At 45.2% G+C, this 26,469-nt stretch overlaps 1 protein-coding gene across 6 annotated transcripts in view; it reads left to right on the top strand.

Annotated features, from left to right (window-relative positions):
• Positions 1–23,557, top strand: part of ABR (ABR activator of RhoGEF and GTPase) — a 278,755-nt gene extending 255,198 nt beyond the window's left edge. For 5 of the 6 annotated variants that reach the window (XM_069946113.1, XM_069946114.1, XM_069946116.1 and 2 more), the window contains 7 exons: positions 15,604–15,663; positions 17,696–17,805; positions 18,072–18,211; positions 18,294–18,428; positions 19,662–19,767; positions 21,877–22,024; positions 22,549–23,557. In XM_069946113.1, the coding sequence (XP_069802214.1) occupies positions 15,604–15,663; positions 17,696–17,805; positions 18,072–18,211; positions 18,294–18,428; positions 19,662–19,767; positions 21,877–22,024; positions 22,549–22,638 (789 nt within the window). In that variant the 3' untranslated portion in view covers positions 22,639–23,557. Of the gene's footprint in view, positions 1–4,699; positions 5,173–15,603; positions 15,664–17,695; positions 17,806–18,071; positions 18,212–18,293; positions 18,429–19,661; positions 19,768–21,876; positions 22,025–22,548 lie in introns of those variants that run through there. The other variant, XM_069946118.1, reaches the window with a different exon arrangement.
• Positions 23,558–26,469: the final 2,912 nt, after the last annotated feature.

Genomic DNA, 26,469 nt, shown 5'->3' with positions numbered 1-26,469 from the left:
TGTCCGGTCCATCACAGCTGCGTGGTAGCGCTGAGCGAGTATAAACAGGACAAAGAGTTCAGTATTAGGAAATGAGATTAGATGTGTGGGTGCTTCTCTTCAGGAACTCATTTAACTCTTGGAGTCTTTGAAAATCACCAATGTATTTTCCATACTTTGTGTTTATGGCATAGCGGGGATCGAGTGACCTGCAGGAGCGCTTTATACCTGATTCATCTTACGCTTGGGAGATTTGCTCTCGCGTGTCTTGTGTTCTCTGCAAAAAATGGAAATGCTTCCCTGTATGAGAGGAGAGCATTTTATCACAGTTGCCAGTAGGTATTAAAGGGTTTTTCTAATAATATTATATCGCTAAGATCTGCCATCACTTTATAATCAGTGGGGGTCCAACTTCAGGGATCCCCCTGCTCACCCTGAGACTGAAGGCTGCAGTTTTCCCATGTACAGTGATGCTTCTGGACACCCAGCTGTGTAGGGAGCTGCAGCCGCCTGGTACTAAGGCATTCATTCAAGTAAATCCCATTCATGCCAGTATAAGTATGAAGTATGCATGCCATATAGTAAAAAGAGTGCAGCCGTCTGGTACTACGGCATTCATTCAAGTAAATCCTATTCATGCCAGTATAAGTATGAAGTATGCATGCCATATAGTGAAAAGAGTGCTGCCGCCTGGTACTACGGCATTCATTCAAGTAAATCCTATTCATGCCAGTATAAGTATGAAGTATGCATGCCATATAGTGAAAAGAGTGCTGCCGCCTGGTACTACGGCATTCATTCAAGTAAATCCTATTCATGCCAGTATAAGTATGAAGTATGCATGCCATATAGTGAAAAGAGTGCTGCCGCCTGGTACTACGGCATTCATTCAAGTAAATGAGACTGAGCTGCGTTACCCGGCACAACCGCCACCAGATGTATGCATGCTATATAGTGAAAAGAGTACAGCCCCTTCAATCTGCTGATCAGTGGACATGCCAGGCATCCGACCCCCACCAGTCTGAGATTGGTGGCCTCCAGTTGACCATCAATATTAAAAGGGTACTGGCAAAAATAGTTTTCAACTGGTTTCCGAAAGTTATATGGATTTGTAATTTACTTCTGTTTAAAAACCTCAAGTCTTCCCATACTTAGCAGCTGCTGAATGTCCTGCAGGAAGTGGTATATTCTTTCCAGTCTGTCACAGTGCTATTTTCTGCCATCCCTATAGAAAACCTCTCCTGCTCTGGACAGTTCCTGACATGGACAGAGGTGGCAGCAGAGAGCGCTGTGTCCGACCGGAAAGAATACACCACTTTCTGCAGGACATACAGCAGCTGATAAGTATGGGAAGACTTGAGATTTTAAGTAAATTACAAGTCTATATAACTTTCTGAAACCAGTTGATCTGAAAGAAAAAGAGGTAATATTTTTTTGTTACTGGATTGAACACTTTGCATAGAACTGAAGAGCGTTCCAAAAGAGACTTTTAGCCCACTCATGTGCCACTGGGAATTATGGGGAAAAAACAGATGAAGTATATGAATAGTAGCTGTCTTTCAAAAGGAAGAGCTTGATTTTGGTGCCACCTATGGAGGTAGTTGTATCGTAGAGGAGACGGCACTTCTGTGGTGGTGGTGCTCGCGGTGGGATGGCGTAACAGACGTAGTAGAGGAGAAAATCCCGGCACTCACCAATTGAAGTTATGCTTGTTAATTTATGCAAAATAACACATTAATAAGCATAACTTCAGTTGGTGAGTGCCGGGATTTTCTCCTCTACTACCTATGGAGGTAGTATCCCTGCAAGTTAGTGTTTGATACTTTATAGAGCCTTGAAGGGACTATCCTACCTTAGAAAAAACATACCCTCCAGAAATGACACCACCCCCTGTTCTTTTAACTTAAGTGGAACTTTGCTGCAATACCGCACCCAAACAGAGTACAAGAATGGCGCAGTGTCCGTCAGAAAGCTAGTATGTTACCCATCTATAGACAGAGGTTATAGGGTTTCTTAGCCTTTTGTTAAGCTTCAACCTGGTGAGTTGGAGAGCAGCTCCCCCCCCCTTCCCCTTTCCATTAAAGGGGTTTTCCAGTTAAAACATACTTGTCTCCTATCCACTGGACCTCCATGCCCCCCAGTGATGTCCAGTGCTTTTGTTTTGAATACAGCCGTGGGTCAACACATGACCCGCATCTCTATTAATTCTCTATGGAGCTGCCGGAGAGAGCCACGTACAGTACTCTGCTTATTCCAGTGGTTCCATAGAGAATGGATAGAGCTGCAGGTCACGTGCTTACCAGCGGCTGTATTCAAAGTAAAGGAGCCGGGGGCATTTTGGAGATTGCTGGGGGCACGGAAGCAGGACCCCCCGCATGAAAGGATAGGGGACAAGTAAGTTTTAATTGGAGAACCCCTTTAAGAACACATGAACGCTCGGCCAAGCCAAATGCTTATGTGTATGACGGTATTGGGAAAGCTAGCTGTTCATCCAGCAGCTATCCAATGTGTACGGCCACCTCCAGTGCATGCACAGTAGAAGCTTCTAGCTCATCCTGTAGGCTGATACAGTGATTCTTACATTTGCCTGGTATCAGCAGTATAATTTGCTATATTCTGCAGAATGCCGGCGTGTTCCTTGTAACTGCATGTAATACGACCCCGGTGTAAATGAAGTCTGTATAATGGGAGATGTTTTTAGGTCCTGCAGTAGGAAGCCGTTTATAATTTCGCTGGTATAGCCAATACTTGCAGAGACTCAGAGAGATTAAAGGACAAAGCTTAAATTTCCTATTCTGAAAAGTAATACATTTAGTGTGAGGCCTCCCTGTAACCTGACCTCTTAATAGCTGCCATCATCTGACTCTGACCCCAACACAGGAACTTTCTTCTCTATTAGAACTGGCATCTGCTCCTCCAGAAGAATTCCAGTATTGGATAAATTCTGCATTCTGTGCAGCACGTCCACATATCTTCTCTAAGATGTTGAAATAATCGAGTTCTTACCATCAGCATTCCTCGCTATTTCCCATTTGCTGCTTAGATCCCACATCAGATCTGTGCACTCGTTTTTGCTTAAAGGGGTTATCCAGCGCTACAAAAACATGGCCACTTTCTTCCAGAGACAGCTCCACTCTTGTCTCTAGCTTGGGCGGGGTTTTGCTGCTCAGTTCCATTGAAGTGAATGGAGCTTAATTGCAAACCGCACCTGAACGGGACATAAGAGTCACACACACCGTATCGTAGTGGATTTTCTACTTCAGAGCCGTAGCAGATTTGATCTAAATAACTGAACACAGCATCAAATCTGCTGCGTATCCTGTACGTGTGAATGTATCCTTTAGGATGCGTTCACATGTACAGGATCTGCAGCAGATTTGATGGCCCAGATTGAATTTGCTTTATATCTGCTGCAGATTCTGTGCGTTTGAACGCACCCTTAAAGGTATATTCTGATTAATTTAGAAACTAAACGTCAGCCTGATATGCTGCGTTTACACAGAACGATTTTTGTTCGAATTTTTGCAATAGCGATCGCATTTGAGCGATAATCGTTCCGGGTAAACACCGTGAACCGTCAAGCGACGAGTGAAAAATCGTTCATTTTGATGTTCTCAAATCGTCGTTTGCTAAAAATTCGCAGATCGCTTTGTGTACGCTTATACGCTTTGCGTATACAGTCTTTCAAAAATTCAACCTATGTGAAAGATGAGCTTCAGCGACCTTAAAAACGATCACAATAACGATTTTTCTTACAAATTTTCTAAACGCTGATCGTTTTAAAAACCAAATTGTTGCTTCAAAATCATTAAACGATCAATTGGGCAAATTATTGCTTCGTGTTAACGCAGCAATAGGACTGTAAATTAACAAACTTCAATATACTCACCTCACCTGGTCCACCAACCTGGCGCCTGTGTCTCACTGCTCTGCTGATTATCCGAATCCACTGCAGCCAAAGGTTTTTAGACGTCATTGGCAGAGCCTGTCGGCAGGGTAAGTGCAGGCAGATGGGACCCCCAGTAGTCCGCTGGTATTTGTCTCTCTGCAGAAGTACCCCATTACACAGTGTCTTGTAAGCAAACCGGACAATCACAGCCGCATTGATGTCTTTACCTTAGTATACAGACTGTCACATAGAAGAGTAAAGTTGTTTAAACCAGCCGCCCCCTCCCAATGAATTGGCAGTAAATCTGCAACTTTCATTAGTTGCCAAATCATCTGATATTGCCATATATAAATATTACCTGTTCCTATAAATATTACCTGTTCTGTACTTATTATTATATGGATGGGTTGTCTATGTAATGCAGGACAGGACATGTCCTTCAGACACCACTTTCTACTAGTTCTACTAGGCCAAGAGATCCTGCACTTAGTATTCCCTAATGGGGTGTATGACTGTGGGTTTACTTAACCAGACATCCCCTTTAGCCAGGACAGCTCAGAGGCTTAGATCTACAAATAAAAGAGGAGAGATTGCTGTAAAGCTGCGGACCTGTAATTCGATGTGAGATCATGTTTCGGCAGCATTGACCCTATTTTAGTTATCACATGACCTCCGTGTTGCTCACAGGTTAAGGATTAGCATCCATTCCCTGGAGTGGTATCCAAATAGTTAAGATGTGAGAAGGAGAGCCTTGGCAAAGGGAGGAGTGAGGAGGGAGCCAGGGGCCGCCTTTTGAGTCCCCCTGCTTGTAAGAGTGTGCACAGTTCTCGCAGGGCTCCAGGCTGGATGCTGTTATCCGCACGGCTCCGCTCCGTTTGGTTTTGCTGGGTAGGGAGCTGAGCTGTGAGTTCACTATATGCTGACCGACAATCTCTTATCATTGATTTGTTCTTGTGTAAGCAAGGTTTACTGAGGCTGTCCTGGAGGAATGAGGAGTGACAGCCACAAGGAGAGCAGCAACCTGGTGGGTGGGGGGCAGGAAGCGGTTCCCATTATCCAGGTGCCTGGCTGCCTGAGAAGAGGTGACACACAGTCCGCTCAGGAGTAGAGAGACAAGAAGAGCTTACTACCTGCAGCCGGCCATGACGGAGGTGATCATGCAGACAGACTGCAACCTGAACTCTGTGTGCGAGCACCTGGAGCACTGCTGCCTGGAGAGGCTACAGGATGCCGGGGCCAAACGGCCGTCCAACACAGGGGCCCGACTCTGGGGGCGAGTCCGTAAGAAGCTGCTTAGACAAAAGGTAATTGACTCCTCCTGCTGCTAACTTTGCTTTAACCTCTGCTTCATATTGGAAATGATGAGGATACTTTCCATCAGTATCGATCCAGGTCACGTAACTGGTGAGCTAAGCCGTAGCACCGTCCCCCAATATAAACTATGCTAAAGCACGGGGATGGGGAACCTTTGGCTCTCCAGCTGTTGCAAAACTACAATTCCCATCATGCCTGGACAGCCAAAGCTAAAGCTCTATACTAGGCATGATGGGAATTGTAGTTTTGCAACAACTGGAGGGCCAAAGGTTCCCCATCCCTGCTGTATAGCATCATGCCAGTTCCCGACTAGTCAAATTCTCTGGGATTTAGCCTCTCCCTCCTTCAGGAAGCACAGACCATAACATTAGTCCTCTTATAAATACAGATGTTGCCGCCGCCGCCGCTCGCTGGATTAAATAGTGCACTTGTGCTCCACGAGGTGAGCTGCAGACAGATGGCACGCTTACTGCCGACAGCTGCTTTAAGCCTGTCCATTGTATTCTGCAGTATATTGGGGGCGTCAATCATAAGGCACGTCTCATACATCAGGAAGGTCTTGCCTACTTGCATTTTATTTTACACATTTGAGAAATTATTTTATTAAATTTCTTTATTAATTTTATTTTATTAAATGTATTTATTAATTATATTATGTATTATTATTGTATTATTATTTTTTTTATTAACCAATGTATAATGGAAACTGGTAGAACCTCATTTCTGATGTAGCAGAGCTGAATCTGTCATCTCACTTCTATGGCTACATAGTACATGCCCGCTGCAGCTCCAGCTCGATGGGAAATCACATGTAACATATAATGATATCATTATGTATTTTGACAAATGAAAAAACTCCATTGCGTTATAGATATAATATCAGCGCTATAGAAGTTTGCATAGTATAGTTTGCAGGAGGTGGTGTAGCAATCACTATATAGCGTTGTATATAGGGCATCAGTGACATTGATATTACCATCCTGGGCAGGAAAGAGATCTCACATTCCTTCTGGTCACATTGACCCCTCCGTGAAGTCTGTTTTCTGTTGTGCAGATTGTTACCATGTGCGTCCTGTGAGTGGGACTTATACATCAAAGAATAAAACCATGTACAATGTGCTCCGAGTTTTAGGATCAGATCCCCCTATAAAGAGGGAGTGTTGGGTAGTAGTTATATGACATTAGGATGGGGCCAGACGACCGCTATTGTGCTGTGACTTCTATAATATATATCTTTGTAGCACCAACATATTCTGCAGCGCTGTACATAATACTAAGTCAGTCATCGCTTTTTTTTTTTCCTTTTTTTTTGCAATTTGCTAAATGCCTGAGACATTGTCCATATGTGACTAGATGTAGATGGTAGAGAGCCGTGTATGGTGACTGTGGTATCAGGCGTATATTCTATAGCACAACAGAGCAGGTTCTGTGCTGTATACAGGGCTATCACATTGCCTTCAGCCTGCAGTCAGATGGAAGGGAACAGAGCTGCCCCATTGATGAACTGACCAGAAGTAATCCCCAAATACTAAATGACTGTGGCAGGAGAAATGGCCTTTGTGTCTGGAGATAACTCCATTCATTGCTGAGGAAGGCGACCACCAGCTGGTGCCCCCGGCAGCTGCTAGGAGAACGTGTGCCGGGATCTACAGGAGTGTCACTCATTCCAGGAAAGCCTCGGTGCCATAGATGCCAGGCATGCACGGCATACTTACATTGTTAGAATAGCAGCTGGAAGCGTGTACGGGTGGGTATGGCAGCCTCGGCATGGGACTGCATATGAACCAGCTAAGCAATTTATATATTGTATTATTCTAGGAAGACCCCACCACCACAAGCACCTTACTGGTATTATTTATGCAGTAATGTCACATAAGTTTGTTTCCCCAGATAGGAATGGACGTGGGGTGACCTGATGGAGTAAGTGCCCACCATCCCTTATTACACAGAGTAGCCTGAAAATAAACCTGGCGTCAGGTATCCATATGGTTTCCTGCAGGGGCTATACCTATAGCTGATAATACAGAGACAAAAACGAGTGGATGAGAACTACTGCCCGGATCATTATAATATGAGTGGTGATTCCTATTGGCATTGATAGGATGTGGTTTAGAAGCAGAATTCATGGATTTCTACTCTGAGGACCCTAATACATTCAGACTTTGCCTCCTTTTAGGTGACCTTATGACTTTGGCTATAGGCACCACATGTATGTATGAACCTGGAGGCCATATTCAGACAGCTCAAACATCACCATATTTTAGGATATGCTTTGTGCAGCAGGACCCAGAGCTTCTACGGTTCTAGTGAAGAAGTTCAGTATAACCTCTGGGTATTGTAGTATTAAGGATGCATTTAGCGCAGGTGAAGGTCTACAGTTCAGCCAATAACCGGTAATCTGTAACGTAATGAACTCAGGAACGTCTGAGACAGTATATGCACACCTCATGACTCAGAACGGGCTGTATACTGACTGGGAAAGTGATGCTGTTAGTGACATCACAGCAAGGGGAGACGGTCAGGGACTGGCCATGCTGGGTGAATCATGTAGACTGGTAACGTCTGTGTAGAGTAGCTGCTATTCTGTGAGTCACACAAGAGAACGAGTCAAACGCTACGTAAAAGATTTAATACACATCGTTTTAACATTAAACATAAATACGGGAAACATAGCGTGTCCCGTCATTTCGCTATGTTTCATAATGCTGATGATAGCCTACTGAAAGTTTTCCCAATAGAGCAAATACATTTTTCACTGAACAGATTTGCTAAATTATGTAAAAGAGAAAGCTATTGGATATTTAAACTCAATACTTTAGTACCAAATGGGTTAAATGAAACAATAGAACGAGTATGAAAGGAAGGGGTTAATAAGGGAAGGGTTTTCCAACAAGGTGAAAGTGGAAGTGACATCACAAAAGGGAGGGTATCCTCTTATATTTAAATGTGTGTGTGCAGTATATGTATTATCGTCCCTGAGGAAGGAACTTGTAGTTCTGATACGCGTCGGACAGAATAAAGTTTTATATTTGTTATAGTAATACTCACAGTTCATTTCCAAGTACGGTGTGTACCAATCCGGGTGTAGGGAGAACTCACCCGGGAGGATCACTACAGGTATCCGTTACACACAGGCCGCAACCGAAGACTCTGGGAGGACTTCAAGCAGCAGAATATCACCTTTCCCAATACAAGCTATCCGGGCAACGGAGGGGAGTAGGTCGATCTCCCCTCCGAGAAGTGAGTGAACATTGGTTTATCTTTACCTTTCCTTTGATTACATAGTAGAGCTGGTTCTGAAGTTGATCGCTCCCCATTTTTGTTCTTTCTTGTGCGTGTTGCCGCTTCCTTCTGCTTACACAAGAGAAGGGACAATCTCTGCGTGACCATCTGCTGGTTATGGGAGAAGTGGCCAGACCTGGGGGAGATATCAGAACCGCCCGGGGTGCTGGCCTTGGTTTAATACATAGGGTTTCCAATTGACCTCCTGAGATCCTAAATTCTGGATTCTTTGTTAACCTACAATTTGGAGCTGATGTTTTTTTCCACATTCTGGAAAGCGCTTATTGTTCTTCAGCAGTGGATGACAATAGGTATCCATCAAGGAGCAGCACCACTTGTACATGAGCATGCGGAGGAATCACTATTGCAGAGTCAATAGATGAGAGAGAAGACTTGTTCTGCCAACAAGTGGGTCATATTTAAAGGGAATCTGTCAGCTGTGTATGCTCCAGTGAGCTCCAGACATTGTTAGATAGCAGATTGAGTATAAAAGTAAACTGTTCTTAGTGGTAGTCGCCAGGCCTATACAATTGCCTTCATATTTCTTAACTAAGGGAGGCAGAGCCAAGTGTCTTAAGTGCCACAGCGTGGTATATCTGTTTCGCTCGCCCTCACCTCCCAGACCTTCCTTGACTGTACATCAGCTCCGGCGTTTTGTCTTTTTGTGGGTTTTTTTACTAGTTGCAAGGGCGGTTAATCTTTGAGAGGCAACACAAGTAAACTCAGGGAAAGATCCCGCCTCTCTGACCCTTCAGGATATAGTTTTCTCATGTAAAGTGCAAAAGCAGAGATATGTGCGTTCTCCGCTTGCCACTCCCTATTAGGACTGTAAGCAATTTTAAGCACTAGAACTGCTGGCAGATTTCTTTTAACGGGTCATACAATTGAAGCAGTCTCCCTTAAAGTGTCCCAGTCATTATAAAAACATCACAAGTTGGATTTTAGTTGTTTGGTCTTACCCCTAGTCTCTAGATCACAGGTGTCAAACCCTGGCCTTCCAGCTGTTGCAAAATTACAATTCCCATTATGCCTGGACAGCCAAAGCTTTAGCTTTGGCTGTCCAGGCATGATGGGAATTGTTGTTTTGCAGCAACTGGAGTTCCTGAGTTTGACACCTTTGCTATAGATGTAGCCAGGAGAAGCATGCAGCTGTGTGTCTTGATATAAGGAATAAAGCACCCAACGCTGTGCTTCTCCCAACTCATTCTAGAGATCGTTGGGGTCTGAACACACAGACCTGGACCAGTCACAGTTTTTGATGTGTCACCATTTTGTGTAATGACAGGGACACTTCAACATTGACATGTAAAATGGTAGTCTTTTATGAATTTCCCTCTGATATATCTCTGGTCATGGCTCCTGCACCTCAATCCAGAGTTTGATAAGTTATAATATTTGTATCCTTTGTCTATTAAACGTAAGGCCCTATTACACAGGCCGATATTTAGGACCAAGCGAGCACCGACCTGTCAGATCAGCGATCGCTTGCTCCTTATTCCCCGCTCACATTAAGCAGCTGGAGGGGCTCCCTGGATAATCTGTAGATCAGGGGTACTCAACAACTTTTAGTGAGGGTCCACTTACCGGGGTCTATTGTCAGGTGAAGGTCCGAGCTGAACATCAGTAGGAAACGTGTTTTGTTAGTTTTCACAAATGTTCAACTATTTGCATACAGAATTACTGCTTATTAGCAGGAAAACTGGCATTTTTTTCTCTCTCAACAGCCCTTTGCTATTAGGTACAAAGGGGGTGACTGCCCTGGTAGTATATAACCCCCCCTGTTGCTCCCCCAGTAGTGTATAGCCCCCCCTGTGATCTCCCCCTGTAGTATATAGCCCCCTTTGAGCTCCCCCAGTAGTATATAGCCCCCTGTGAGCTACCCCCAGTAGTATATAGCCCCCTGTGTTCTCCCTCTGTAGTATATAGCCCCCTTTGAGCTCCCCCCAGTAGTATACCCCCTGTGAGCTTCCCCCAGTAGTATATAGCCCCCCTGTGCTCTCCCCAAGTAGTATATAGCCCCCTGTGAGGTCCCCTCAGTAGTATATAGCCCCCCTGTGCTCTCCCCCTGTAGTATATAGCCCCCTGTGAGCTCCCCCCAGTAGTATATAGCCCCCCGAGTAGTATATAGCCCCCTGTGCTCTCTTCCTGTAGTATATAGCCCCCTGTGAGCTCCCCCCAGTAGTATATAGCCCCCTGTGAGCTCCTCCCAGTAGTATATAGCCCCCCCAGTAGTATATAGCCCCCCTATGAGCTCCCCCCAGTAGTATATAGCCCCCCAAGTAGTATATAGCCCCCTGTGCTCTCCCCCTGTAGCATATAGCCCCCTGTGAGCTCTCCTCAGTAGTATATAGCCCCCCTGTGAGCTTCCCCCAGTAGTATATAGCCCCCTGTGAGCTCCCCCAGTAGTATATAGCCCCCCTGTGCTCTCCCCAAGTAGTATATAGCCCCCTGTGAGGTCCCCCCAGTAGTATATAGCCCCCCTGTGCTCTCCCCCTGTAGTATATAGACCCCTGTGAGCTCCCCCCAGTAGTATATAGCCCCCCGAGTAGTATATAGCCCCCCTGTGCTCTCCCCAAGTAGTATATAGCTCCCTGTGAGGTCCCCCCAGTAGTATATAGCCCCCCTGTGCTCTCCCCCTGTAGTATATAGCCCCCTGTGAGCTCCCCCCAGTAGTATATAGCCCCCCAGTAGTATATAGCCCCCCTGTGAGCTCCCCCCAGTAGTATATAGCCCCCTGTAGTATATAGCCCCCTGTGAGCTCTCCTCAGTAGTATATAGCCCCCAGTATATAGCCCCCTGTGAGCTCCCCCCAGTAGTATATAGCCCCCCCAGTAGTATATAGCCCCCCTGTGAGCTCCCCCCAGTAGTATATAGCCCCCAAGTAGTATATAGCCCCCTGTGCTCTCCCCCTGTAGTATATAGCCCCCTTTGAGCTCCCCCCAGTAGTATATAGCCCCCCAGTGCGCTCTCCTCTTATAAAAAAACAAACAACCCACAACTCACCTAGCACCTCGCTCCCCCGCCACGCCTGTCTTCTTCTCTTCTCCTGTCGGCTCGGCCCCCGGCTGATACGCGCTCTCTGGGGACGTCCCGGGGATTCCGGGAAGTTCAGGCCGGCGGCGTACACCGAGGTCTGTGGTGCGCGCTCAGCGGGGGAATCCCCGAGACGTCCCCAGAGAGCGCGTATCAGCTGGGGGCCGGACCGACACTACCCCCAGCCCCACAGGCGTACTGACATCTAAGGACAGTACGCCTATGGGGTGGGAGGCAGTGCGGTGGGGAGCGGGACCTCCTAACCGCCCCGGATCCGGTCCGTCCCGGGCGGTTAGGAGGTCTGACCAGGGGTCCGGACAGCTGGCCTCCAGTTGAGGACCCCTGCTGTAGATCGTCCTGGTAGCCCATAGGAGAGAGCAGCTATTGTTGTAGTTTTGAAAGACAACGATCAGCCGACAAATACGTCCGATACTTGCTTGGTGTAATAGGGTCTTTAGTCACTATACTCACATGCTCCAGATAGCTTCATCCACTGCTTTCCCTACAAAGAACATCCAAGCTCTGGATTCTTTTGCCCCTGAAGCATCTTATATCCTCTATTCCAAGCTTGCAAGTAGTCATATGGTGCAATCTCCATTGACGTGTCTGACTGTAGACAATTCCTCCACTGAGACATCTAAGACTCCTTTGGTTAAGGTGCATTCCTAATAGTAATAATAATACAGTAATCTTTCATCAGCCCTCAGAGCAGAAATCCTACCACACAACTTGTACTGTTTGTTCTTGCCAGTAATTCTCTCCTCATACCAGCCAGATACATGGCCGCCAGTCTGTTATATAATGTTGGTTTTTGGGCCACATGTAAATTTGCTCACAGTAAATATATTCGGTTTATCCTTTCCGCCACCTGGTTTGTTAATCGCGGTGTGCGCCTTCACAATTATATTTATGTAGCGTCGGCTCATTTCCCCATATTTCCTTCATTGTGCTCTGGCGGTATAATCAGAAACATGCAGAGGGCTTCCTGATCTGGGTGTAGGGTGTGCCAGGCTTCTGCCCATCGGACTTTATATCAGGACATTTAAGGGCAAATAACACAGTCAATCGAGATTGTAAGGAGAGGGATTTTTTTTTTACCAGATTTCTACCGCCATCTATTCCCTGTCAGTGAAGTTCTTAGCAAGTTGCACCTTCTATAAACTATAAGCACTGATCAGAACTGGATAGCATAAATGTTTTGGTACAATTCTATAGATTCCTATAAATCACAAGGTGACTATGAGCACTTTGCACTGGTACCAGATGACAAGGATGAAATACTCCTGTAGGAAAGCACAATGAAGAACGTGTCCCCCAGGTGTCATGCACCATGAAGCCAGAATGTGCCGCGCACTATTACACCTGCCAGTCGTCCCACCTGATAAATAAATGGATGTCATCAGATGGTCATTTACTTAGAAATAATGTTTCCCTCCAGCCTCCTGAATGTGAATGTCCCCATTGTACAACGTGGTGGTGTGGAGAGGTGATAGAGTCTGCTTTCAGTGCATTAAAGATGGCTGCCTGCTGACTCATGAGCACGGTTCAGCGAATTGCTAGTTAGTGGTGCATGCATAATATTCTCTATCCAGCATCATGTAAGCGTCCCTTTGAAGTTGCTCCGGATGGGGGACTCTTGACTATTTGCTTTGACTGGACGGGCCCTGGAGACTAGAGATGAAATGGGAGAAGATAATTTTATTCAGGTCTGTTACTCCGTGTAATTACATGAGCAGGACTGGATCGCCCAGTTTTGTTTGGTGGTAAAGGAACCCATTTTGGTAATTTGTAAGTTTTAGATATGTCCTTCGGTGAGCCCGGGTTCACATAGAGACAATGATTATGGTGAATAAACTACATCAGATAGGGACCAAAAAAATAAAACAATAAGAAAAGATGTGGTCTTTGTCATGGAGTGGCGTCCTAAATGTCGCCAAGAAGAAACAACAAATAGTGATAACTACATGTACTTCACAACTCCACTGAACCAAACCTGGTGAACATATGGAGTGACGCAAGCTTGTAAGGACAGATGACATCAATGTATATGCACCTAGGAGAAATAGCACCGCCAGTAAATTAGGAGATGTACAATCCCTATGGATAAATGCTGAAAATCATAAGTAACTAAACAGACACAAAACAATAATAAATGACAGTAATCCAGTCACTCCATCAGCCCAGCGTGGCCACAACCTGATACCTCCCGCACCAGCGTGCAACGTGGTGTGTCCGTGTATCTGGGATATTGGAGTGGGGCTGGTTCAGGATTGCAGAAGACTGTACTTAATCTTCGCTTCAGGATTGTGCAGGTCTGGATAGAGGAAGGTAGCAGTGTTGCAAGTTGTGGGCACGCTCTGTACACCACTAGAACTTCTGCCAGTCCTAGTCACTTTCCAGAGAACCCTTTTAATATTGACGGGGGGATATGGAAACTGTACCACTATAAGAAGAAGCCGCAGTACTTACAGGGAGAAGCCGCAGTACTTACAGGGTTGCGGCAGAGAGGCCACAGTACTTACAGGGTTGCGGCAGAGAGGCCACAGTACTTACAGGGTTGCTGCGGGAGAGGCTGCAGTACTTACAGGGTTGTGGCGGGAGAGGCCGCAGTACTTACAGGGTTGCTGCGGGAGAGGCTGCAGTACTTACAGGGTTGCGGCAGGAGAAGCTGCAGTGCTTACAGGGTTGCGGCAGAGAGGCCAGAGTACTTACAGGGTTGCGGCAGAGAGGCCACAGTACTTACAGGGTTGCAGCGGGAGAGGCCGCAGTACTTACAGGGTTGCGGCGGGAGAGGCCAGAGTACTTACAGGGTTGCGGCAGAGAGGCCACAGTACTTACAGGGTTGCGGCAGAGAGGCCACAGTACTTACAGGGTTGCGGCAGGAGAGGCCGCAGTACTTACAGGGTTGCGGCAGAGAGGCCACAGTACTTACAGGGTTGCAGCGGGAGAGGCCGCAGTACTTACAGGATTGCGTCCCTTTGTTTTGCTGGTCCCGGGCACAGATACTCATTGAGCTCACACTGATGATAAATCTAGGTTATAATTATATATTTGAAAACTCCTTTACATTCAGCTCACTGTAAAATTATTTTTTTTCTACTGTCTTTATTAAAGGGGTAGTTCACCAAAAATGGTTTTCTTTCAAATCAACTGGATGCAGATTTCAGCGATACATTGTCATCTGTGGGTAAATGTGTGGTCCTGGTATAGGGACCTCCCCCTGTATTCCTGGACCTGCCCTATATCCGCATATACATACGGCAGAGTATACATACTGCAATTTATTATAGCTCTATGTAACCTTGGGCAAAATGACAGTCTTGCAGGAAATGGCAGGCTGCTTTTCCCAGGGATTATAAATAGACGTGGAGATGTTTGGTAGACCCCACTGAGGAGGAAACGTGAACTTTCTGATTCTTGCCTGTTTATCCCAGGGTAATTGGATAGAAATAGATTTTCCCTGGAGTCCTTGGGAAACACTTGCAGTTTTCTGACAGGTGTAATAATAGATGTGAGGGCAGGACAAGGGGCTTTGTGCTACCTATATAAAGGTTTGTGGCTGCCACCTTTGTACCGTCAGCCGTAATGTCATTGTATTGTACAGTGGAGAAATGTCAGAGTATTGAAAGCGCTAATAGGAGAGGATGCTGCTGTGTTCCTGTATACCAGGGCAGGGATCAGTATTTGTCTAGGAGAACTGAACACCTGACTATATGTCTTTTCCTTCCCTTTATTTACTGCCCCATTCATCATCCATAGGTAACACTTACTGCACCCCACCTCTTATTATAGGTGCAGGCCCTATATAAAGGGCTGGTACCCTTAGTGTTCATTCACACTACGGAATTTGCACAGAATTTCAAGCGGAGTCCGTGGTGCAATTTCGGCAGTGTGAACGGACACTAAAAGTTATGCCCATAAGTGAGATTCTGAGCCTCAGTGGGTGCAGTGATCGGGAGGCTGTGGAGTGTGTGGTGTAGCTACTTGATAAGAGTTCTTCTTGTTCTAAAGTGATTGCGTTCTGAAATTCTATGTTGCTTAATAGGAATCGACTTGGACCACTTAGTATGTCAAGTTTTTTTATGGTTACTTTTTTTTTTTTACAGCTGGATCCTCAAGCAGTGCAAAGCAAGAACTGGCATGTGGATGTGATAGAGATGAATGGGGTAAGTAACATTACTCCACAACAGGGCAAGTCATATTCTTTATGATTGTACCATTAAAGGGGAACTATCTGCAAGTTAGATGAATCTAACCCTATTAGATATGTCCTCATTGCACATGGGGCGCTGAGGAAGAAGGTATGTCTTTAAGCTTCCTCCTTGACGCCCATCCTTTGCAATCCATGGCCAGGAGCACTGCCCTGTCCACTTTGTGCCAATCCGGCCTGGCCACTCCATTGATTATCATTATAAGAAGTGGGCCAGCTCAGAATGATGGGCGTGGGGCAGTGCTCCTAACTGTGCTCCGGACCGAGGATTACACGGCTAACGGCATGGGAACAGAGCTGAGGAGGAAAGTAAATGACATACCCTCCTCCTCAGCGCCCTGTGTGCATTAGGGGGCTTTCAGCAGGTACGATTTGTTTAACCTGCTGATAGTTCCCCTTTAAATCATAGAGACTTTCAGAAGTTTTGATCATTTATGGTGTGGATGTTCAAACCAATAGCTAGAAGGAGCAGGAAGAAGTGCACAGTAAGTATGTACTCTCCCAGCTCTGTGCCAAGTGAGCAAAAGAATACCCAGTGTAAGTCTATGGGATCATCTCGGACACACACGCATGCACACAGGCACACACACACGCACTCAGTTGTGTGCTTCTCTCCCTGCTCATTCTACCGATTAGCCAGTCCCAAAGAAATATTTAAGGACTTTTATAGATTTTTAGTTTTTAGGTGTCCTTTGTAAAAGCTTTGACACGTCACATAGACAGAAGTTTTGATTGAGTAGGGTCTGGCTGTTTAGACTCACATCTATTAGAACAAGTTGGGAGAAGTACCCAGCTGTACACTTCATTCCCCAGCTGACTGTGATCTCAGACTCATTTCTGGAGACATAATCAGTAGACTAATGGTACTTTTACACGCAGCGATAATTCGCCCAATCGCACGATTAACGATTTTGAATGAACAATGTTTTTTTTTTATAACGATCAGCGTTTAGACGGAACGATACATCGTACGGAAAAATCGCTATGCGATCGTTTAAGCCTATCTCACACATAGGTAAAATCGTTGAATGACTGTTTACACTGAACGATCTGCGAAGTTTTTGCGAACGATCAACGATGATTTGAGAACATGTTGAAAGATCAAAATTAACGATTTCTCGCTCATCGCTTGATCGTTCGCTGCGTTTACACGTACGATTATCGTTCGAATTCGACCGTTATCGTGCAAATTCGAACGATAAATCGTTCCGTGTAAAACCACCATTACTATAGAGGCAAGGTGGGGACTGAAGCGCTCAGTCACGTGCTTCTCTGTAAACACATGTGACCTGTCTTTACTATATATCAAATGTGTTTCTTCTGTAAGTGACAGGTGTATTTTATGGCAGCCAGATAGACTTTATTATATATTCACTGAGTGATTCCTATATTTATATGAGAGGTCTGCAGGTTTGTGGCTGGTTTTCCTCCAGGTTCTCCAGTGTCATCCCACACTTGCTATTATAGTTGTTCTTTCTTCATATACCTATAGTATCTTCCCTGCATATATTGCACATTGCAGCCGCTTTTTTTTTTTTTTTTTTTTTTAAATATTTCCAGTCCAGTTATGTCTGTACTTGTCTCACCATGTTAATAATTCACTTTACCATAATGCTATCAAGTATTTGTCTTACAAATTCCCCGGACTTGATGACTATTATTTACTTTGGAAAGTGTCTTAGCATTGCACTTGGCTGCAGTAACCCAGTTGGTGAGAGTGCTCAGACCTTAATATGTGCGGATCCTGTATCACCAAGACACAATGAGACCATTGATCCTCCCTGAAAATACGAATGTTTTATCCCATTAATAATCCACATTGAGTTTATAGGGGGGTAATGTGTGGCATATGGCGGCTTATGTCCCTTGCAGTGCAAATAAGCTCTCCTCCAGAAGGAAAAGAGATCGCTCCCAGCTGCCACCCATTGGAGGTCGCATACCTAGATTTATTATCACTTTTTTTATATATAATTTTCTTTTATCACCAGATTAAAGTGGAGTTTTCCATGAAGTTTAGCAGCCGGGATATGAGCCTGAAACGGACGCCATCTAAAAAGCAGACAGGGGTTTTTGGAGTTAAGATCAGTGTGGTAACAAAGTAAGTCGACCCCCTGATCCCCTTTTTACTGTTGTATTTTTGAGTTGAATTGAGCGCTTATTAAATCTGTTGGTTTTGAGACTTTTATCATTAGTAGAAGTGATGTCCGAGTTATACGGCTCTTCTTCCCCTGTGTGTGTGTGTGTCTATATATGTATGTATGTGTGTGTGTGTATATATATATATATATATATATATATATATATATATAATGTGCCCAGCTTATTACTGCTCCTCTAATGAGATACTTCTGTCTCCTCTCCCAGGCGGGAAAGATCCAAGGTGCCGTATATAGTCCGTCAGTGTATAGAGGAAGTGGAGAAGCGTGGCATCGAGGAGGTTGGGATTTACAGAATTTCTGGAGTGGCCACCGATATCCAGGCCTTGAAAGCCGCGTTTGATGCCAGTAAGTTACATTCCTATGGAAAGTAATATGATACAGGTTTGTGTGAACATTTTCATCATACGAGACTTCTCTGGCTTCTTAGATAGTAAAGACATCCTGATGATGCTCAGTGACATGGACATCAACGCCATCGCCGGGACATTAAAACTTTACTTCCGGGAGCTCCCAGAACCTCTCCTCACAGACAAGCTGTATCTGGCATTTATGGAAGGGATTGGTACGTCTACATTCTCATTTCTAATATTGCTTTTCATTATGATAATTTGCACAGTATACATTAGATGCTTTCAGTTCTATTTCATGAAATATTAAAAATTTAGTGATGACAAGATCTGTCCTCAAACTATTCAGCGGGCACAAGAATGTCTTGTAAGAAAACTTCAGTCAATGGTGATTCCGTTCAAAACACTAATAGAGTACAGTCGGGGCATTTCTTGTCCCTATTACATGTGCAGATCCCGGCCTCCTGATCCATACTAGCAGCATGATAGGTTCTTATAGTGCTATTGGTTTGGGTGACCAGGACAGGAGTTACAGCTCTAAGCTATGTTCTCACTATGTAATAACAACGGCCGCTGTCTTACATCCTCACCCGGGCCGATACTACAGTTTCGGCTGGATGAACATAACTTCATTTCAATTGGAATGTGGGCACATTCGGGTGTGCTCGCAATCCATTTGGCCATTGACCACAGTGTAAAGTATGGCTGGGAGCTGTACTTTATACTGTGAGCACAGACAATTTTCTATCACTGTTTACCAAACTGCGGCCGTAGAAAATAGACAAGTCAATTATTTTCTGCAGCCGCACTGAGCAACGGCCGTAGTGCATATAGTATGTATACACTACAGCTGTTGTTCTATTCACTGCCATTCAATAAAACACTGTTTGTAAACAACGGACGTTGTTGCATCCTCCAACAATGGCTGTTGTTTCACAAAAAAATACACTATGTGAACATGGCTCTAAATCTGGATTAGAAATGCCCCCATAATGCAATGGCAAACAAATCCAGATACCTGTGGTGTAAAAAGGTGAGCTGAACCAGCTATGGAAATGAAGTATTAGTGTTAGTACCAGTTGCGTCAGGTAGTCCTGGATCAATGTTACCCCCGGTACTTTGCTTCCATCTGGTGCCAGGGTATAGAAGTGTTACTGGCAGCCCTTCTGCGGGATGGAACCCTATCAGAGATTTGCATATTCCCTTTATTATGGCTTAATATTATATTTTTACCCTCACTATTGTGTTTGGTGCCCAGTACAGACAGGGTTACACTCATGTACACCAACATATGTGCATGTATTGCAGCTCAGCCGTTCCTAGACATGCCTGCATCTTGGCGGCCGGTGGTACAGCTGTTCGGCTGCTCGGCTCGGCTGTCGGCCTTATCCCCTAGTAATTGTGCGCCGCTTGTGACTTCTAATCCGCTTGTGTTTCCATGGTTACAGCTCTGTCTGATCCAGCTGCCAGGGAGAACTGCATGATGCACCTTCTGCGCTCCCTGCCCGACCCCAATCTCATGACCTTCCTCTTCTTGCTTCAGCACTTAAAAAGGTAACGAGATATAACCGAGTCTCTGATGACCTAACATGGCAATTATTCTAATAGTGGTTATCAGAAATAATGGGATTTCCATTGCATCCTAAAGGCCGCAGGTGTCAAACTACGGCTCTCCAGCTGTTACAAAACTAGTACGGATGAGTGAACCATCCGAACCCGAACATTCGGCATTTGATTAGCTGGGGCTGCTGAACTTGGATAAAGCTCTAAGGTTGTCTGGAAAACATGGATACAGCCAATGACTATATCCATGATTTCCACATAGCCTTAGGGCTTTATCCAACTTCAGCAGCCGCCGCTAATCAAATGACGAACGTTCGGGTTCGGATGGACTCGAGCATGCTGGAGGTTCGCTCATCTCTAAAAACTACATTTCCATCATGCTTTGGCTGTCCAGGCATGATGGGAATTGTAGTTTTTCACCAGCTGGAGAGCCTGAGTTTGACACCACTGATATAGTTCATGCTTCCTCCAGTAAGAATATCCAGGCACAAGTCGTCTGCTATTGCATTGTACTATGTATCATGTGCAGTCTATGAAGCCAAAGTACATGGAGGTTGAGTCTGATTAATATCCTCACTGGTCGGATTGGTTGCACGCCATTGTACTCAATCTGGAATCCCGCCGACCTTAGAAGTAGCTCAGGCCCCGTCCAGGTAAGGATCGTGACTCGGACACAGAACCTTGTTAGTCACCGATTGTTCCTAGGTAACAAATCTTCCTTTAGCTTCTCTTCCATGAGAACCAGACCAGGGGTTTAGAGGAAAAAGTCAAGTTTTCCATCCGAGTGACGGGTACTTGCCAGCTTCCACATCTGCTGCCTTGGAGTATGACCAGCTCAGGAGGGAGCGGAGGGGAGGAGGGGGTCAGCAGCTGTTTTCCTCATCGCAGATCATGTGTGGCAGAACCTTTTAATGGAAAACTGAACGTTGGAAAGTACAGTGATCTACGGCAGAAGAGGGGCTTTTTATATCTGTAGAATGAGTTAGTGACTACCGCATTATCCCACCATTATAACTATTTGTGCTGACAGATTGATAGCCCAGTAATGATTTGGTTTTCTTTGCTGATTCCACCATACAACAAGCCAGTTACACAGTTATATGGAATATACTGCCCTTATCATCCATCCATTGAAGCTTGAACGGAGTATTGTCTATTTATCCAGCCATTGTGCAGTACTATAGTGATACTTTCAGCATCTAGTATTGTGCACAAGTGGAATAGGCAGATCTGACATTGGTGGCTGAACAAGTTATAGGATACCATACCTGGCACATGTGTAATGGCAGAAGAACACTATTACTGGGCTGTATGGAGGACTGAATTAGCTTGGCTCCTTTGCTCCATGTTCTTTCCTTGTGTTTTACTTCTGATGGTGCATGAGTAACGTCTGGATACTTACAATGGATGCGCTGGAATCCTTCTGTATGTAGAATAATAGAGGACATCAATATTTTGTGGAGGTTTAGGTCATACATCTTAAGAGGTCACTCTGAGTTAAAATATAGTATTCCCTATCCACAGAAGAACATGGAGGGTCTGACTACTGGTGGGACCCTCAGGGATCTCCAGAGCAGTTATTGTTAAGAATGGAGGGTGAGTTGCTCATGTGCGCCCCCACTTGATTCATTGACTATGGGAGTTGTCGAAGTTAATCAAGCATTGTAACTTGGAATAAATATGCCGTCTCATCTGACATTGCTGTATTGCAAAGGTAATACATAGTTAGGCTATGTTCACACATAGCATTTCCGTCAGTCTTTTTTCAACTAAAATCAGGAGTGGAACTGACAGGGCACAATTATAATGGAAAGATCTATGTTTCTGTGAAAGTTTCTGTGTTTTCATCCCACTCCTAATTTGGGTAAAAAAAAAAAAAAAAAAAAGACAGAAATACTATGTGTGAACATAGCCTTAAAGAGAAAAGTTCCCTGGTTGGATAGTAACTGAATCTAAAAGTAATCTTTTAGTCGCCCTGTAAACCTATAAATTCCAAGCCAAATGTCTGGATGAAGCTGTCGTTATATACACATAGGACAATAATCTTGCATTTTGGCACCTGGATTGTCTCACCAATAACTTTTTATTTTTATTTTCTAGGGTTGCGGAGAAAGAACCAGTCAATAAGATGTCACTCCATAACTTGGCCACTGTCTTTGGTCCCACATTACTAAGACCCTCTGAAGTGGAAAGTAAAGGTCACACAAACCTGGCGTCTGATATCTGGTCACATGATGTTATGGCACAGGTAACGCTCCAGTCTTCTGTCTCAGAGTCTGCTGACGCAGCCCTGGGGGTGTAGCAGTCACACATTACATTTAGTCCATAGTAGAGACGAGTGAACTTCGAGCATGCACGGCTTTATCCGAACTAGATCTTTTACCTTCAGCATTTGATTATCGTTGGATTCAGCCCTAGGGCGTCCCGGAAAATGTGGATACAGCCATAGGTTATATCCATGTTTTCCAGGCAACCTTTGGGCTGTATCCAACGTCTTTCGCCAACGGTAATCAAATACAAAGCGTTTGGCTTCGAGGTTTCATTGATCTCTAGTCCATAGTAACTGTGCATGATGGCCACCCATGTCACTGCTGTCACAAGCAGCCAGAGCTGAGCCAAGTCTTGCCTTAAATATACGAACATAAGTCATTTTGTAAGTAAATTAATTTAATTCAGAAAGTATGAGAGTCAGTCCCAGCAGGATCAGCATGTTGTTACAGTAGCTAAAAATCTCATGTTTGGTTTATTCACAGCCCTTGTGTTTCCCCCCAGGTCCAGGTTCTCCTTTATTACCTGCAGCATCCCCCGATCATTTTCTCGGAGCTGAAGAGGAACACTCTGTACTACTCCACAGACGTGTGAGCTCGCACCTCCAACAGAAGACCAGGCAGCTCAGCTTCTCTCTGTACATTTGGCAAAAGACATTCGGAGGATCCCACAACCCAGAGCGCCCCCTAACTTGCTCCCGTGCATTTCTTGAATCCTTTTGTACAGAAAAGTGGAAACATAAAAAAAAAAGAAGAAGAATCCGAGCCGGCACTGTGCTCCCCTTGTATGAGCTGTATTTTGTATATTGGTTTTCAGGCATTATTTTATGTAGGAGCACGTGGCCCAGGCGGAGCAGAGCTTTGGAGAAGGTTTTCTTCTTCTTATCCACATTCCTAGATGTGAGTGAACTGTTTGGGGAAATAATTTTCACCTCTGCTGACCTTAAGGGTCTTTTAACCTGCCATATTCTCAAGACCTTGTGCTGGAGACTACAAACTGCACTGTATCCTCCCCCCGCCCCCCTTGGGGACCACAGGGGCCAAACATGAAAGGGATTGTTTGATGGTTGCCCCCGCACATGGATGTTGATGAACATTGAGAAGCTCCGCTCAGTTCTGCGATATTTTCCTTCATAGACTTTGGCAGAATGTGAGCGGACTCTCTCGGTCCTGATGTTTTTAATTCTATACAGTTGCCATGAAGTTCTCTTCTACTCTTGTCTTCTATTGTGAATGAAAAGTGCTTTTGGTCCTTTTTAATTTTCTTTTCCTGGTGGATGTCACTTGTGATTTTGCTGCTTTCAAAAGGTGGTACGTTTCTGTTACTCCGCTGGGCATGAGGAAATGACTGGTACCTGGACTATACAGCAAGAGGCTAGGTGGCACATCTGCCCTGGATCCGATACATTCAGAGAAGTCGGCTGTCCCACACTGAAGCCAGACACACACGGTCCCCTCAAAAATTAAGTTTAACTTTATTGAGAAGTTTAAATTATAAAGACAGATGGTCAAAATGTCAGGTGTCATCCTTTCTTCTTCCACCAATAGCTTACATCATCCATAGTCATCACTGCTGCCTGAACCTCAAGTCATCAAAGCAAGTATCCCTGCTGCAAACAGGGAGCGTTCTATAAATCAAGGCTGGCGGGGAGAATCTGCTGGATGACTCATGGTTCGGGCAGCATGCAAGTAATGACTGCTTCAACTTCTTCAGCCACTGGTAATCAAATGCAGAGTTGAGTTCAGGTTGGGGCGAACATGAATGTGCTCAAGGTTCGCTCATCTCTAGTAATAAGATGTTCTCTTCAAACTAAATGAACTGCATGTGTGAGAAAACACTCAGTGCGGCTTGGGGGCCACATACAAGCTTCAATGCTGTTTGTTTAAGCTTTAATTCAAGATCTAAGATTCAAGCCCTCTAAGGACCCCATACACTTTATACGTGTGGTGGGTTCATCCATTAGCATAAGGTAAATGGCGCTCTCCTGATCATCCACCAACAGATGGTTTAGGTGGAGACGGGCTAGGTGTGATGTAAAATCGCTGCCCAACCCCTTTGTTCTCAGAGAGATAAGCCAGTCAGACTGATCTGGCTACAGCTTAACACTCCGCTCCCCATAGAGAACACAACAGCGCTCGGCTGTGCTAAACATCCCTGTGTATGGGGAGGACGTGGACAGATGAGATAACTGATAGCTGTTGGTTATATGAAGGTGTATAGACAATGGATAGGAGACAATATACTCTAAGGGTGGTATTACACGGGCCGAGCAGGGCCCGATAATACCTGTAAACGAGCAGCGATCTGCTAGATCGTTGCTCGTTTACTGGACCTATTACACGGCCCGATAATCGTTTGACAAGAGCTGCAAGGACATCGTTACCCATGTCCTTGCAGCCCTTGCTAAACTGGCATACATTACCCATCCACGTTCCAGGGCTGCTCCTGCGTCAGCTTCTCCCGGGGGTCCCGCGCGCTCTCTAGCGTCACAGCAGCCTGTCAGCTGGTAGGCCGCTCAGCCAATCACAGGTCGGGACCGCCGCGGCCTGTGATTGGCTGAGCGGCCTATCAGCTGACAGGCCTCTGTGACGCTAGAGCGCGCGCGGGACGCAGGGAGAAGCGGACGACAGGAGCAGCCCTGGAACGTGGATGGGTAATGTATATCGTTAGTCGCCGGCCACGCACCACTATTACACGCAGCGGTGCGCGGTCGGCGCCCGACGAAAATAGGTTCTAACCTATATCAACGATCAGCCGATGATCGTTGTCATCGGCTGATCGTTGCATTTATTACACGGAGCGATAATCGGCCGAATCGGGCCAATTCGGCCGATTATCGTTCCGTGTAATACCACCCTAAGTCAGGGGAAGGGGACCTTGGCTCTCCAGCTGTTGCAAAACTACAATTCCCATCATGCCTGGACAGCCAAAGCTGGAGGATAGAAGGTTCCTCACCCCTGCTCGGAGTAAATCTCTATACTAGAAACCCCATCCAGGACTGCACTGTATCAGTTGTGGAATCGTTCATAGTTATGTAGGATATTGTTGCTGGTATTTAAAATAGAAGAACATAGAATATTAATATTTTTAAAGTGCATATACCTTCTCTGTTTTGGATATAAGTTTTTGTTAAAAAAGTTCCCTATAGAAAACTCATCCCAGAGTGTTCATTGCTGGACCCCCCCCCCCCCAGGGAACCTGGACACCATATCTGTCTATGGATTGTGTCTAGTGTTGCAGCTCAGGTCCATTGCAGTAAATGGTGCTGAGCTGTAATACCACATGCAACCTGAAAACAGGGGTGGTGCTGTCAAAGAAAGCAGCCATGTCTTTCTATTCCTGGACACTGGAAGTCAATGGGCTGTCAGTGTAAGACCAGTCTGTGTCCTTCAGCAGATAGTTTTCTCTGCTACACACAGACACACACACACACGTACATATAATAATATGGCAGCTTATTGTGTAAGCATTGTTTCTATTATTCAGTTTTATTTTTTGTTATTTAATTGTATCAGACAATAAAAATAAAAATAAAGCAGATAACGATGCTTAAAAAAAACAAACAAAGAAAATGCAGGGTGGGGTTACATACAATGCCGCGGCTGCCTGATCCATTGTAGTCTTCCAGGTCTATAGGTCTCAGCTGTGGTTTTCTATTGAGGAAATCTTCACCCATCCAATATTCTTCTGATTCTCAATAAAACAGGCAGGGAAGCAGAACCTGGGGTAAAGGCCCTTAAACATGGATATCTCTCTCATCAGTTCTCTGAATCGGTTGCTTCTTTACAGCGAATGTACCATCACTTTAAAGGGAACCTGTCACCCCCTGTGCCAGGGTGACAGGCTCCCGACCGCCCGCTACAGCCCCCTATACTCACCTGGTCCCGCTTCTGGATCCGGTCGGGTCACAGAGATCTCAGCCGCTGCAGCCCGGCGCGCTGAGAGATGAGTTCAACGCTCATAGAGAATGACGGAGTGCTGGACTCTACTATCATTCTCTATGAGCGTTGGACTCATCTCTCAGCGCGCCGGGCTGCAGCGGCTGAGATCTCCGTGACCCGACCGGATCCAGAAGTGGGATCAGGTGAGTATAGGGGGCTGTAGCGGGGGTTGGGAGCCTGTGACAGGTTCCCTTTAAGTACATTCACTTTAAGTTTTGCCCATGGGTAGAATGGCGCAGGGAAGCTGGTGCCGCAGTCTTTTTTTTTTTTTTTTTTTTTTGAACCGCAGCTCAGGAATAATTTGCAAAAAAAAACTTGCATGATACACAGTCATCCCTCAACTTACAATGGCAACAAGATACAATATTTTCAACATACAATGGTCCTTTCTGGACCATCGTAACTTGAGACCAGACTCAACATACAATGCTATGGATAGTCAGGATATGTGGCACATGTGAATAACTAGATGATCATTGGTCAC

Source organism: Dendropsophus ebraccatus, chromosome 11, assembly GCF_027789765.1.
Source record: "Dendropsophus ebraccatus isolate aDenEbr1 chromosome 11, aDenEbr1.pat, whole genome shotgun sequence".
NCBI lineage: Eukaryota > Metazoa > Chordata > Amphibia > Anura > Hylidae > Dendropsophus > Dendropsophus ebraccatus.
Note: the sequence above shows the minus strand (reverse complement) of the source record. Positions and strands in the feature narration are given on the sequence as shown.